This window comes from Haematobia irritans, chromosome 1 (assembly GCF_050003625.1).
Source record: "Haematobia irritans isolate KBUSLIRL chromosome 1, ASM5000362v1, whole genome shotgun sequence".
NCBI lineage: Eukaryota > Metazoa > Arthropoda > Insecta > Diptera > Muscidae > Haematobia > Haematobia irritans.
Window position 1 is genome coordinate 236,745,673 of NC_134397.1, and position 15,074 is coordinate 236,760,746.

Below are 15,074 nucleotides of genomic sequence, written 5' to 3' on the forward strand. Positions count from 1 at the left end.
TACTATGTCATAAATGAAGCAACGTATTTTATTATATACTAATCAATGCAAAGACACTTAATGCTACACACACATACAAACGATTATTTTAAACATATTAACACGTTTTAGAGATTCCGAGAAATCATTGAGTACATCTATTTTGGGCCCAGACGTTGATAACCAATTTAATCGGTTTCGACTAGCTGTGTTTTGGATTCCTTAGTAATGAGCTGTAACAACGATCCAGACTTGGGACGTTCCATACCCTTAGTCCACTTGTGGAAAAGTCTACGAATAAATAAAACAATTTTTATTTCTAGAAATAAAAATCTGATGAAATCATCACTTACTCGGCCACTTCAGTTAATGGTGTCCAAGTTGAGAAATCAGCTTTAGGCATCCATTTACGATTCATGGGTGTGTCTAGTGTTACAGGCAGAATTGATACGACCAATGCATCGTTGGGTAAGCCCGAATCGGCTCCAGCTAATGATCGGGTCAGTTGGTGTACAGCTGCTTTCGCCATGCCATAACCTATCATTCCAGGTGTACCTTGTAAAGCAGGTTTGGCACCAGTTAAAGCCAGCACTCCTCCATCCTTAAGGTAGTGGGATGCAACAGCTGCAGATATTGTTGAAGTCCATACGCTTTGGCGCCACATTAAATCAGAGTTTTTAGCCAAATCTAATATAAAGATAAGAAGTACTTATTAGTATACGTGTTTTCATAGCTATGCCTGGAAGAACATTGTATTCCAATCTATGCTCAATTACAATTTCAAAAAGCTTGGAATATTTATATCAGCAGAGCAAAGGAAGAAAGTTAAGACCAAGAAGCACAGTTAGCTTTAAAATTGAACTTTGTTGCGAAACAATGTGAATTGAAAGTGTGGTTGATTTACCCCAAACATAACTTATAAATGGTTTGTCGTTTCATTTTTCGGGAGATTTCTTTATTTTGTAGGCTAAGTACTTATCGCAAAGCCCACGTATGTAGATCTTAATATTGGATTTTTAGTGCATACATCCAATCTTAGTTATGGCCGAACGCAAACAATTTTCCCAGCAGTGTCAATAATGCCCCATCTATAATACAATCAGCTTATATGATTTTTTTAAAGTGGTTTCATACAGAGAAGTTTTGATTGTGGTATTACAGTGTGTCTATAACCAAAGCCAATAACCTCGCTTTCACATTAATGAAGAAAGGCAGACCCAATTTCCAGGTTTTTACAATAAAGACCGAAAAATGTAGATTCACTTGTAAAATACATTCTTTATGAGTTAAAATGAATCAGTCAGTCAAATTCTAATAAGATAGTATCATCTGGGGAGATTGAACTCATGACACTGTGCTTTCATTAAAAACAAGTTTAATAAATTCTTTATACCGGTTCAAGTACCAAATGCAATGAGTTGATTAATCCAAAAACAATAAATTGCACGACTTTCAGCTAATTGGCATTGTATGTATAAGAAAATAACCTGTTGATTTGTATAAGATGAATGTATACCAATTTCCATTCTCACCTTTCTTAGCGTTTCCACCAGCCCATCCTCCTGCCACACATATTACAGCATCAAGTTTATTTTCTTTTAAGATGTCACCAACTTTAGAAATAACATGTTGTTCTTGGTCAGTCCAAGATACATCTTTTGGGACCACGATACTAACATCGGCCTGTTCATTTTCGCTTAAATCTATGCTGCCAACCCACTGCAATTAGGTTTATTATTATGAAGTGAAAGGCAAAGTTTTAGAAGGTCGAATTACCACTATTGTTTCATTGAATAGTACTCACATAATTATTACTTTTAAAATGAGATACGCAGGCAGCTCCTAAAGCTCCTTTTCCACCATAAACCAATACTCGACCAACAGACATTATTCCAATAAAATTTACCGAACCGCTAGAGAAACTCGATAAGACTGAGAGCACACTGGCAAATTTGCAATACGAAGATTGTAAGTTGGTTGTAGAAGCCGAATGGATCCAATGAAATCTTAATGCCGATAATCGACATAAGTTCAACAAAAGTGTCTGCAGTCAGCGACAAAACACCGAGTTAAGTGTATAACACAATCATAGCGATTATCGGTAGCCGAAAACTTGTTATCTAGGGTGTCCAAAATCGACACCCGATTGATTTACAAAAACCGAAACCGGATAACGAACAAATTGGAATTTGATGTTTAGCATAAAATTTAACATTTTCCGATAAAGGCAGGTGCTATATTCGCTGTGTTATTAATTTTTGTTAATTTTTGGCAATAAAAAGTGTTTAAAACTCATTTTGATTCTTTTAATCGGTTTTTGGGCAAAATAAAAAACCGAAAACTGGTTACTTAGTTAGCCACCCCCTATTAGCCACTAGATTATTGGGGTTTAATTATATGCGAATACAAATGTATCAATTATATAAGTTTATTTCTTCATAAAATAAATTAGTAAAGAAAATAACGGAAACTCCGGCTTTAAGAAATCTGTGGCAAATTCTGTTGCTAATTCATTTGCCTACCCGACGGACGATGTTAAGCTCCATGATGATGTCCCTGCCAGCATTTCAAAGTTCCATTTCAACCTCATCGTTACCACAGACTCGTAAATGTCACTTCAACCATCATGAAAAGGTACATCAAAAAGTACATGCAAGTAATTTGCCATCCCTACTGTTAAAAAAGCCATTTTTTTTTTTGTGAAACGCCAAGCGCAACCAGCTTGTTATATTTTAATTAAATAAAAACGAAAATAAAGTTCTGAAAACATAGATTATACGCTTAAAATTGTGAAAGGTATATTGGTGAACAATTTTTGATTTTCCAAATGGAATAAAGTGATTGTTTTTCAAATATTTTACAGACACGCTGCCTCCATCGAATAAAAACACTGGTTGATAGACGCAGCAACATGTAACTCACTACTTGTAACTCAACATCATCATTAATGCCAAAAATTATGTTAAATGTAATGTGATAGTGGTATAAATGTTATATTTTTAAGAATTTGTAAATGTTTAATCAAATTAATAAATATATAAACAAACGTGTTTTACTCGACCACAATGATTCTTTTACAACTATCTTAAAATGCACTTTTTCTGATTGTTTGGAGGGTCCCTTATTGGCGTCGTTCTAAATTGATCTATAAAGGCACCTAATAATTGCACTCATGCGAAACATTTTTGTAGTAACTTGGCGTGGTACAACTTCTCAATAGTGACGGCGCTTTTCCGACGAGTTTTTGATGTCGTATATGATTGTTTTCGACGTAGTGGGGATTCTCAAAAGAGTCCCCAAATTCAAAAAATGTTGGCAGGGGTATTGGTTAGTTAGTGGGGATATTCCATGCTCGGAATTGATATCTAGGATTAGGATAAATATTCCTTTTTGGGGCATATAGGAATTACCAGATTCTTTTCATTGATTTTCAACGCTCGAATTATGCTTCTGTGGAGCCTATTCGTAGGATGTGCATTAATTTTAATTCAATCTATCATCTAGTTGACACTAACTTAAGTATTGATGTGATGAAGTCCACAATTTTAGCATATTTTGTTAATTAATATTTTTTTTTTTTTTGAATAACCTAGTATTTGGTCTTGTGATGTAATATATCCGGCTGATGAGTCCTTCTCTGTTGCTGGTTACATTCCTCTGCCTCCACCCCGTCCCGATTATGGTTTGTACGCTGTCCCTACGTTATGGGGACGAGGCTCTCATGGACGGAAGGGGCGTGAAAGTTGGCGATGGGACCGTTCGATTGTTTTCGAGAGCGTGGAGTTCTCGGCTATTTGTCTTAAAACTCAACCATAGCAAGTTTTGTAATATTATATTATGTCATGAATTGCAACATTTCTTTAATGCTGAACGTAGTATGTAAATTTTGGTTTTTTTCACACACATTGCAAAAAACGAGATTATACATTTTTTTATCGTGTATTTAGCACCACTCAGCTGTTGTCAGCTGATCGCAATAGAACGCCGCTGAAACGATTAGACTACAGAGTCACACACATTGTGTATACAACAATAGGACAAAAAAAGACAAGTACCAAAGAATAATCAACATCAAGCTTAATCGAGTAATACAAATATATATAACGTAAAGTGCTTAGTTTTATCGTTTCTGGATTATAGTCAAAAGTGGATTATACATGAAGTATCTCCGTTTTTTCCATCTATCCAAAAAAAAGAAACATAGAGAATAAAATTATATATTACAAGGCTGTGCCTTCTATCAAAACAAAGGAAAATTTCGCAAGTAAGTAAATTATTGCATCATTGCATATTTTAAAGTGGGTAAAGTTATGATTTTCAGAACTCTATGAAAGAAAAGTCCTTTTCAACTTGGTTTATATTCTACGTTGGGATATTTTAAATTGTTGTGCCTGTCTAGTTGCCTAGTTGTATATATACAATGTACCCTACATTAAGGAGCATACCTTTGCTTACCAATTGAATAAAAGAAAAAAGTGGTAATTTCTCAAAACACCCTTTAATGAACTGCTAGCAATACTGTGCTGGTGGAATACCGAGGCTTTCCAAGCTTGAAATGATGATGAATCTCCCTTTCTCCCACCTGTCTAAGTGTTCCTAAAATAACGGAATCCATTCCTTACATTATTACAGCTAAAGCTAGTCCATTACTTTGTTATTGTATTTTTACTTCATTTTTAATTAATTTGCAATAACAGCATAGAATTGGTTTCCTAATTTTTGGTTAGGTTTAGGTTAGGATTTTTGTATTCAAGTCGTATTCTTGTATTCCATTGAATATTTACTTGAAGTCAATAGATTACCCATTTGACTATTGGTGAACCTAAACCAAATTAAATTCTATGCTTTTGGTAATATTGAAATACATTTTCATGAAAATGCGTTTACGATACATAAATACATTTAGCGTTCCTTAGAACACACAAAAAAATTTTTTTCTGATTCAATCACGAAATTAATTGATCCAATTAATTTTTAATTGAAATGTCTTCAATCACAGAAATGATAGTATCAATTAAAAAATTAATTGAAGGCCAATTAAAAAGTTAATTGATCCAATTAAAAAATTAATTGATACTATTATTTTTGTGATTGATTTTTGTTTCAATTGTTGTATCAATTAAATTTTTAATTGAATATTTTTTAAAACTCAATTAAAATTTTAATTGGAAAAATTTTCGTGAAATTTTTTTGTGTGTTTTTTTGTATTTACCATACGCGGCTCATCTATGTATATATGGACAAAAAGAAAAAAATCGAAATATGATTTTTCATGAATTCTGTAATTCCTTTCTTTATTTATTTCTTTTTTATTGTAATATATAATGCCTTTTAAGCCAAAATGTGACAAAATTTGGTATTAGTCAACTCTATACTATACCCAAGGGTTTGGTCATAGTTGCAGCTATTAGAAGGTGTAGCGTATTCAAAGTGTGTACCGATCGAAAAAAAACTTGCCCCATACACTTGGGTATTATGTCAAATAACTTGTTTAAGTGCACACAAACATCAATTTGTATATAAGCATACATACATAGGTATCCATTCATATGTGTATATTTGTAAATATGTTAGGATGATTAAAAAAATGCCAACAACTTAAAGTATTAGGCCAAACATATCAATTCTCTTTTTCTGTTTTTGGCTAAATCTTCGTGTGCATAGATATACCCCAATATCAACGTTCACTTTTTTTGGGGGGTTTATTTTATACTTCTCTATTTTGATTTTCACCATTTGTTGATAAACAAATCGTGTTTTGCTTTACTTTGGTCAAATGTATTTGTAGTTATGTATGTGCTTCTGACGTAAACATTGAATTTGCGTCCTCTAAAAGTTAAGAATGGATCGAGCTATATACAATATATTTGTTTCGAAAATAAAAAATTAAAAAAAAAACAAATTGGTTCAAATCAAACCCGCAATAAGTACCAAGAGATAGCAAGACAACTTTTTAATCAATAACAGAACCATTACTGATTTAGAACCGAGGACATTACATGACCCTACTAATATATTTCATTATTATTTTTTTTAGCTAAAAAATATGATTTATTTGTAAAAAATTATAAACCAAGAATAAGATTCATTTACACAAGATAAGATCTTGCCTATTCAATTCAATGTCCATCTATTACGTAATAAAAAGCTAAAAAGGCCAAGTAATAGATGTATTGCATGACTAAAGCCTATGTAAAGATACATAAAAAAGCAAAGTGTAAATTTAAAACTGCATTCAATGCATTGTAGTAAAAATTCCAACTTTTGGAATATGCTTTCTTAATTTCAACTTCATTATTAACATAGCCTCATGCAGGTAGTTATTTGGAATCATTTGTAAGTGCAATATTTAACTTTCTACACACATTTATCAGCACTTGTTAAATTTATAATGCACATGTCGGTTATGATGTACGAATTTTATGTCTATTCAATTTAAATAAAATAACTGTAAAATGGCATAGATAAACAAGTAAAATATCTGTCTTAATAATTTTATTTATTTGGTTATTGTTGGTTTATTCTTCAATCATTTTGTTGTTTTTGATTTCAGCTTAAAACCATGCATTGACTAAACTACAAGTGTAGCTTAACTAATAGAGGAAAAGAATGTTTGTCAAATTTATTTGGGCAAAGTCCTATAGACTGCAAGATGGTTGAATGGACGCACGTTTCGGAATTACCACATTCCTCATCGGCATCCTCTACTTGCAGCAAAACTATCAACCAATTATCAGAACAAATTCAGGCAGTTCACTGAACCCAAAGTGAACCACACTTGAACCTTCCGAAAAAAGGTTTATGATAGCCGGCCTTTGCCGAAATAAATTTGTACAAACATATCTCTTTTTCCTTTTCCACTGTTAAATCATCGATTTGAGTGCAGTTGGCTGGGTTTATTTTGTTTCATCAAAAACAACAAAATTTTATTTATTTTAATAATTTTCGCATGTTTTTTTCGCTTTTTTGACTTTGATTTAATTAAACGCCGCATCCATTCGCCAATCTTTCTTCACGACACATATGAACGAAGCAAAAATTTACATTGTTAATAATCCATAATTGTTGATTTTCTTTGGAGTTGCAATAAACTCGATTTTGACTCAAATTTTGGTTTATTTTAAACCAAAAAAAAAACGCTCAATTATTTTGGCTATTTAAATTTATTGTCATAAATGAGGACTATAGATTGTCATTAGTGAATAATGATCAGACTGGTGTCAAGTTTACACTCCCTCCTTTTAGAAGACTACACAGAAAAAATTTTCACGAACATTTTTCCAATTAAAATTTTAATTGAGTTTTAAAAAATATCCAATTAAAAATTTAATTGATTCAACAAATTTTTTAATTGAAACAAAAATCAATCACAAAAATTAATAGTATCAATTAATTTTTTAATTGGATCAATTAATTTTTTAATTGACCTTCAATTAATTTTTTAATTGATACTATCATTTCTGTGATTGAAGACATTTCAATTAAAAAATTAATTGGACCAATTAATTTCGTGATTGAACCAGAAAAAAAATTTTTTGTGTGTAGGCTTAATTGGAACACATATAGATTTAATTCTAGTGCTGATATCTACGTCTCAGGCCGGGAACTTTTCTATTGATCTGTTATAAATACTCACACCCTTCGATGATGGTAACATGATGGTAAATGATTTTTTTCTATATTTTAAAAATGCATTCTCAATATTAAGAAGTCAACAAGTGATTGTTTTTCATTACCATTACAGTCGTAAAGGTCTACATATAGAGTGCACAAATTTTGTTTGTGGCCCACAATCATTCAATTTATTCGCGTCTGGTTCTCCCTCTCTCCGTATTTATATTATAATTTTTTATTGTATTTTTGGTCTTCATTGCTTTTCTGTTATTTTCGTGCTTTTAGCTGGTTTATAGGGCCAAATTTATGAGAATACTTTCAGTATTGTCGATACACCAACTGGCAAAACAACTACAAATAAAAAGTTCACAAGTAAACAATTATTTAACAGTAATTTGTTATCTCTGCTCTTTGTGCTAATTCTTATTTATTTATTGTGGTTACAATACATTATGTACTTATCGGTATTCTCGCAATCAATTTAAGATATCATTTATAAATTTCTGGTTTGAAAGTTTCTGTGTTGGCAAAGTGTATTTATGGTTTTAAGAGGGACTAAGCAAAATATCCCTCCTTTTTATTATGTGTTCATAATGAGTGCACAGGCGCTAAAAAAAGTTCTATTAAATAGACAAGATTAAGGTGGTATGTCAATTGACCATAAATTGACATATTTACGTTCCTGGTTTTTTGTACATTTTTTTTCTAATTTTCATAACAAAAAATATATATTGGGGGGTAAAAATTATGTTTTTTGTTTTTAAGCGGACCACTTTCAAGGTCAGTACAAAATGTTCATATAATTTCTCTTGAACGTCCCCATAGAAAACCAAACAATTCTTTTGTTTTGGTTTGCTGTATTTGGATAGGGTAGAGGAGGTGTTCGGTGCGTGTGTGTGTGTGTGAATGGCTATGAAGTGTAATATGTATTTGTTTTTATTAGGAATCTTTATTTGGTGTGTGGCATAAATGTATACGAACATAGCCTATAGTTGTTATAAAGGATATACATAGTATATTTTTGTTTTTCTTCTTTCATTTCGAGGATAAAAGTTCAGCTTTCTTCTGATACGGCGACCTTGACAATGTGATTTTCATTATATACCTGTTGTTGTGAAAGAAAAATAGAGGTTGTGCAAATTTGTAATTTATTCATCGACAGCAAAGCATTTTTGGCAATATAAAGTGATAACCATGGATTGCTCTCTCGATTTCTCGTCAATAATTCTATATAACGGTTTATAAAATAATGCCATTGGATAAAAATATTTAACAATCTTTTATACGAAATTTGATTTACAAGGATAACCACATCATTTATAATTGCAAGGAATAATTTGGTTAATTAAAAGATCAGAAAATAAAATTTAACATCTATTCTAAATATTAGGGAAAAACTATGTTAAAAAAACTCCAAATTCAAAATTAATATTTTTCGCTACTAAATTATCTTTCTCAATAACATATCTACCTCTTTTCTTATAGATAAAAAAATGGATTTTATTAGTTTATTCGATCGAAGTCAACCGGATGATGGTTTCGACGAAGGACCATATGTCTCCAACAGCGTAATGGAATCCAATGGAAACAGGGTTCACAATGGATGTAATGGCAATAAAAGTAACAACAATGGAACTAACGGTAATCGAGGCAACGACAATAGTGACAGCGGTGTAGAGTCCATTGGAAGCTGTGGTCACAGTCGTAGTATAAACGGCGAAATTGATGGAAGCAATAATAGGATACATATAGATTTTAATCAAGCAATGCTGCCACCAGAACCCCAATTGGGAAATATAGAGTATAAATTGAAACTTGTGAATCCCTCAAAGCAAAGGTTCGAACATTTGGTCACACAAATGAAATGGCGTTTGCGTGAAGGTCATGGAGAAGCCATTTATGAAATAGGCGTATCCGATTCTGGTCATTTGCATGGTTTGAATGAGAAAGATATGAATGCCTCGTTAAGCACCCTAAAGCAAATGGCTCATAAATTGGGCGCCAGTATATCTGTGCTGAGAGGGAAATATGTTGACAGTCGCCGCTCAGTGACCGAAGTATTGGTTCGTAAAATACCAGATGACCAACATAATATAGAAGTAAGAGTCGCAGTTCTAGGAGGCGCTGATGCTGGAAAATCAACGCTATTGGGAGTATTAACACAGGGAGAATTTGATAATGGTCGTGGACGGGCGCGTTTAAATATGTTCCGACACATGCATGAAATTCAATCTGGGCGCACATCTTGCATATCACATGAAACTCTTGGATTCGATACAGAAGGCAATGTAATAAACTACAAGTATAATGAAATGATGACAGCGGAGGAGATAAGTGATCGGTCTACCAAATTGGTAACATTCATGGACTTGGCCGGTCATAGACGTTATATTAGAACAACAGTACAAGCCCTTTCGGGCTATTCACCCCATTATGCTATGCTTGTGGTTTCTGCTGGCGGTGGTTTCAATGGCACTAGTCAAGAACATTTGTCCATTGTGAGAGCCCTCGATATGCCCTTCTTCGTAGTTATAACCAAAAACGATATCACATCCCCAGATCAGACCATACAGGAATTGAAGAATCTGTTAACAACCATAGGCTGTCGTAAGGTGCCATTTCTTGTCACAAATGCAGACGAAGCCATTTCAGCTGGATCAAATCAATTTTCCGAAAATATTGTTCCCATATTTTGTGTATCAAATGTGACAGGATATGGATTAAATCTACTTACAAGATTTCTATATTTGCTCTCGCCAGGCATTAGCAATTCGGAAAAAGAACGTCTGGAACAAGAATCATGCGAATTTCATATTGACGAAATATTTAGGGTATCGGAAGTGGGACCTGTAGTTGGTGGCCTCTTGGTTAAAGGAGTTATAACAGAAAATATGCCCATGAAAATTGGCCCTCTTCCCTGTGGAAGTTTCCATCCTGTTACCGTACAAACTATACATCGTAATAAGGCCCCTTGCAGAGTTGTGAGGGCGGGACAAAGTGCATCACTCTCCTTTACACCTAATCAGCAATTACCATTACTACGTAGCGGAATGGTTTTGTTAACAGATTGTGGGAATACAGAATATGCACCGTATGGCACATTATTTTTCCAGGTAAGTATTCCTATGCTTGAAATATTTTGAGACCGAGTTTTTTTGATACACCCAAAGAAATTTGTATTGAAAAAAAAACTGAAAAACAGCAAAAAGTCTGCTGAAAATGGGAAGGCAATCACGGTTGGCTGAAATAAATAAAAAACATGGTTTTGCCAGGATTACGATCTGTTTCGGCAGAATTTTACTCTTGGAAGATCGACCAGATTTGCAAAATTTTTCGAAATTAACGAATGAATTCTTTACAACATTTTTGTTTATTTAAGCTGAAATATTTCTTTAATTTTATAATTGTTTTCTTGCAGGCTAAAGTTTCTGTTCTGTTTCACGCTACAGCTATTTGTGTTGGCTTCCAAACTACCGTCCATATTGGCAGTATACGGCAAACAGCAATCATCAGAGGAATAATGGGCGGAGAAAAACTTGAAACAAATGATAGTGCGTCGGTGATGTTTCAATTTGTTGGCCACCCCGAATATGTTCGACCGGGAATGAGAGTACTATTTCGTGAAGGTTCCAATAAAGGCATAGGGGTTGTAACACAAGTATTCCCTCTCAATAAATCCTTGGACATTTTTTAAGTACTATTAGTGGAGTGGTATTGCAAATGCCGTAAGTTTCAGCAATATACTATACATGTAAAAGGAACATTGTTAGCCCTCTCAAATTGTACCTCGGATATTATTATTATACATATATGACATTTTTGAAATTAATATAGGATATAATGTGAAATAGATATAAGTCGGAAAAATTACTAAGAGATTGACTTTTTCAGTTTTGACTGTGATTTTTTGTTTTAGTTAAGACAAGATATTTGGAATGAATGATTGCTCTTTAAATATAAATTTTTGATTTTCGAAATGAATTTAATTCATTAGTAAATTTCCAGCCCATATTTTCATCTATCCTTAATAGCTTTATGAAATAAATTAGTAATTTATTTCCTGAGGCTTTACTCGATGAGTGTAAAGCGAGAGAGAGAGTTAAGAAACACTTTACACTCATCGTTAACACCATAATTGTACTTAAAGAATAAGTATTTTTTATTTTTGTTTAAGCAATTTATGATCTACAAATGAATCTATAGCAACAAATCTTCGAATGCTGTCCTAATCCTATCGACTAGAATTGTTTTTTTTTTTTTGTCATTTTCTTAAATATACATTGATATGTATATGTAAAAACTAAATGTAAATGAAAATAAACAATTATAAACAACTAAACTTTAACACGCCTTTTTTTATTTACTTTTCGTCTTAACATTTCGTTATTTACTATCTTTTCGTTTCTTCAGTACCTGCAGTGAACTCGTCTTTTGTCATACTGCTGCTAGTAGCATTTGTATTACCCTCGATTTGTATTGCCTTCTCACCCACATTTGAATGGAAACGAAAAAGTACTGGTATCTCACCCAAAGAGGGATTTCCATTAGCTTCCAACAAACGTATCCACGACAGGAGGGAGTCTTTGGTTGAAGTTCCAGTAGCACATATGGCAAATATTGTGCCATCATCTTGCTGATGAACAGAACGTAACTTGCCAATTTCATTTTTTCTAGGAGGTACGCTTCCAAAGAATGGTACTTTTAACTGCGTGACATCTAACATAGAAAAAAATTGATTTTATTATATTTGTTTTTCTTGTTAGCTTCAAACCATCCATCTTACCATCTCCATCATCAAATTTTCGATTCTGTAAAGAATTCAGAAATTCCATATCTGGATCAGCTCTAAGGGTGAAATAATTTATGGATCTATTTCTTAACCATATCATAAATGGTCCCTCTATATACACAGCTTTTTGTCGAGGATGATCTTTTAACAGTTGTGACTGGTCTGGACTCATCCCACTCACTATCCATGTTTGATCCAAAGCATTTTCTACTTCTTTCGTTTCGTACACATTAATTTGAGATCGTGGATCTACAGTACACATTCGCTCTACCGCCAATTTGGCTATGGTCAATGTATCATCGGGCACCGGATTTGGTAATGCCCATGGAGAAGCATTTTTGAATTTCGGCATCCAGTACATCATTCTCCAATATTTACGTAATGGATGACCTTGACGTCCGAATATATTCAAGAGCATAGCCTCCATTTCATAATCCGGCATTACTCCAAGATCTTCCATTTGTTCCAATAAATCTATAATACACTGTTGTTGCTTCGGATAGTGCATGAATTCGGCTTGAAATAGATTCTGTGGTATCATTTTCCCTTTGGGCATAACATTTATCAATGCCTTATAGACATCCAAATCGTGTTCCACACCGAATTCCGACATATGCTTCATAGCTGCATATATAAATTCAACATGATTACGACGATGTACATCCCTCTCGGAGAAAATGTTCACCATACTCATATATACATCCTTAGTTTTTTCAGACGCAGAGGAAAATGGATTTCTCACAGCTGGTACAAATGACTTGATTGGCGGGCGCTTTCTCTGTTGACCCTTAGTATTTTTGTCTTGTTCTCTCTTAGATTTATCCTCTTCTTCATCTATATCATTAGATTTAGGACCAGCATGACTACTCGTTGAACTATATGTTTTATGTGCGGTTACCGTAACTGCTGAACTGAAACGATTACTGGCCGTGACCACACTCAATAATTGTACATGGTGAGATTGTTTAACAAATATATGAAGCCGCCCTATCATCGCCTTCATTAAAGAATACTATTAATTATAGTTCAATACTTTTGAGGATATTAAATATTTGTGAAATGTTGCAAAACAATTGTTTTGGACAACACATATGATTTCGCCGAATGTCAAAAATAATTTAAGATAGATGTGCACTTTCCTTTTTTGGAATTATATAGATGGCGCTATTGCATTACAGCTCTGTATGCGGCACGTTCGAAACGATATTACCAACAACCAATAGATGATATGTTTGCGTAAGCATTTTTGTTAAAGAAATTTTCATTGGAACGACGTTATCAATTGATTGGATTTCCTCTCATAATAAATATATTGGGAAACTGCATTAGCGCAGGACAACAGTTGCATATCGAACTTTGTTTATGTTTACGTTGTCGTAACGAGAATTTCGCTAGCAAAAGCTAATTCATGGGCTGAAAAGCGAGGTATGCTCTTTTAACGAAATCCCCCTTATGCGCTTTACAGATTATCAGTTATTCCGGACGGAATGTCGGTGTTTGTAAAGAATCTTACAGTGTGTCGAATCGATACGACTTGTCGGCGATGTCTTATGGCGCTTTCTTTTCTTGTAAAAAATGCACACTTTTTTTGCATTTTGCCCGGAAAATGTACTCTGTAGGTTCTTTTCTAAAAAAAAACAGGCAATAGTGCGAAAAGGCTTCGAATTCTGTTGTGAAAATAGCGCCACGCATAGAGGCAAATTACGGGCATTTTCAGCACTGCCAACAAACGAGAGTGCTGCCATTGCCCTGTTTCCTTCTTTGAATTCTTTTCTGCCCGCTGAAATGGTTTTCTTTTCTTGTAAAAAATGCACACTTTTTTGCATTTTGCCCGGAAAATGTACTCTGTAGGTTCTTTTCTAAAAAAAACAGGCAATAGTGCGAAAAGGCTTCGAATTCTGTTGTGAAAATAGCGCCACGCATAGAGGCAAATTACGGGCATTTTCAGTACTGCCAACAAACGAGAGTGCTGCCATTGCCCTGTTTCCTTCTTTGAATTCTTTTCTGCCCGCTGAAATGATAGCATTTTTTTAGGTTGCTGGTAACATTTTAAAAATGCGCATTCTGTACAGACAAAGTGAAGGCAAAGCACTTTTTTCAGAAAAGAAAACACCATTAATAATCGGTAAATGTGTTATCGATCCCATAAACATGCAGCAGTATCGATTATAACTGATAGTCTGTAAAGCGCATAATGCGGACGACAGTGCTCGTGTCGAAAATATCCCATATATTGTGCACATTATAAGTTAAGTCCGAAGGCATAATCGATACTGCTGCATGTTTATGGGATCGATAACACATTTATGCGCTTTACAAATTATTAGTTATTCCGGAAGGAATGTCGGTGTTTGTAAAGAATCTTACAGTGTGTCGAATCAATACGACTTGTCGGCGATGAGTAAATAATCGGCAAATGTGTTATCGATCCCATAAACATGCAGCAGTATCGATTATGCCTTCGGACTTAACTTATAATGTGTCCAATATGTGGGATATGTTCGACACGAGCACTGTCGTCCGGAAAAACTGATGGTCTGTAAAGCGCATTACCGATTATGTAGTCATCGCCGACAAGTCGTATCGATCCGACACACAGTAAGATTCTTTACAAACACCGACATTACGTCCGGAATAATCCCTGCCAACATTTTTTGAATTTGGGGGCGCTTCTGAGAATCCCCAGTACGTC

General features: G+C 33.9%; 3 protein-coding genes and 2 long non-coding RNA genes across 7 annotated transcripts; 2 read left to right on the forward strand and 3 right to left on the reverse strand.

Moving 5' to 3' along the window:
• On the reverse strand, nt 1-1,942 carry Dhpr (dihydropteridine reductase). The gene is made up of 4 exons (XM_075303304.1): nt 1,784-1,942; nt 1,512-1,698; nt 333-666; nt 1-270 (listed from the first exon to the last, which is right to left on the reverse strand). Exons 1-4 carry the CDS (start codon nt 1,865-1,867, stop codon nt 168-170), a joined length of 708 nt encoding a protein of 235 aa, XP_075159419.1. The 5' UTR covers nt 1,868-1,942; the 3' UTR covers nt 1-167.
• Nucleotides 1,943-2,535: 593 nt separating this feature from the next.
• Nucleotides 2,536-3,045, forward strand: LOC142232715 (uncharacterized). Its single transcript, XR_012721191.1, has 2 exons — nt 2,536-2,775; nt 2,843-3,045. It is a non-coding gene; the product is annotated as an uncharacterized LOC142232715 (long non-coding RNA).
• A 970-nt stretch (nt 3,046-4,015) lies between these two features.
• LOC142232767 (GTP-binding protein 2) lies at nt 4,016-11,938 on the forward strand. 2 transcript variants are annotated; one of them, XM_075303468.1, is made up of 3 exons: nt 4,016-4,243; nt 9,079-10,706; nt 11,012-11,938. In XM_075303468.1, exons 2-3 carry the CDS (start codon nt 9,087-9,089, stop codon nt 11,285-11,287), a joined length of 1,896 nt encoding a protein of 631 aa, XP_075159583.1. In that variant the 5' UTR covers nt 4,016-4,243; nt 9,079-9,086; the 3' UTR covers nt 11,288-11,938. The 2 variants fall into 2 exon arrangements, with proteins under 2 accessions (XP_075159583.1, XP_075159650.1); XM_075303535.1 differs by lacking the exon at nt 4,016-4,243 and adding an exon at nt 7,853-7,965.
• LOC142232980 (uncharacterized) lies at nt 7,522-8,257 on the reverse strand. 2 transcript variants are annotated; one of them, XR_012721288.1, is made up of 3 exons: nt 8,043-8,257; nt 7,716-7,944; nt 7,522-7,655 (listed from the first exon to the last, which is right to left on the reverse strand). It is a non-coding gene; the product is annotated as an uncharacterized LOC142232980 (long non-coding RNA). The 2 variants fall into 2 exon arrangements; XR_012721280.1 differs by lacking the exon at nt 7,522-7,655 and having other exon boundaries at nt 8,052-8,257.
• ECSIT (evolutionarily conserved signaling intermediate in Toll pathway, mitochondrial) lies at nt 11,918-13,485 on the reverse strand. The gene is made up of 2 exons (XM_075303640.1): nt 12,377-13,485; nt 11,918-12,309 (listed from the first exon to the last, which is right to left on the reverse strand). The coding sequence occupies exons 1-2, from the start codon at nt 13,383-13,385 to the stop codon at nt 11,984-11,986; spliced, it is 1,335 nt and encodes a 444-aa protein (XP_075159755.1). The 5' UTR covers nt 13,386-13,485; the 3' UTR covers nt 11,918-11,983.
• Nucleotides 13,486-15,074: the final 1,589 nt, after the last annotated feature.

Excerpts from the sequence above, each read along its gene's own strand:
- ECSIT (XM_075303640.1), bottom strand. The coding sequence starts at position 13,385 with ATGAAGGCGATGATAGGGCGGCTTCATATATTTGTTAAACAATCTCAC. Across the intron at positions 12,310-12,376 it reads AAAATTTGATGATGGAGATG|ATGTCACGCAGTTAAAAGTA; the intron begins GTAAGATGGATG and ends TTTCTATGTTAG.
- LOC142232767 (XM_075303468.1), top strand. The coding sequence starts at position 9,087 with ATGGATTTTATTAGTTTATTCGATCGAAGTCAACCGGATGATGGTTTC. Across the intron at positions 10,707-11,011 it reads ATGGCACATTATTTTTCCAG|GCTAAAGTTTCTGTTCTGTT; the intron begins GTAAGTATTCCT and ends GTTTTCTTGCAG.
- Dhpr (XM_075303304.1), bottom strand. The coding sequence starts at position 1,867 with ATGTCTGTTGGTCGAGTATTGGTTTATGGTGGAAAAGGAGCTTTAGGA. Across the intron at positions 1,699-1,783 it reads ATTTTAAAAGTAATAATTAT|TGGGTTGGCAGCATAGATTT; the intron begins GTGAGTACTATT and ends ACCTAATTGCAG. Across the intron at positions 271-332 it reads CCATTAACTGAAGTGGCCGA|ACTTTTCCACAAGTGGACTA; the intron begins GTAAGTGATGAT and ends ATTTATTCGTAG.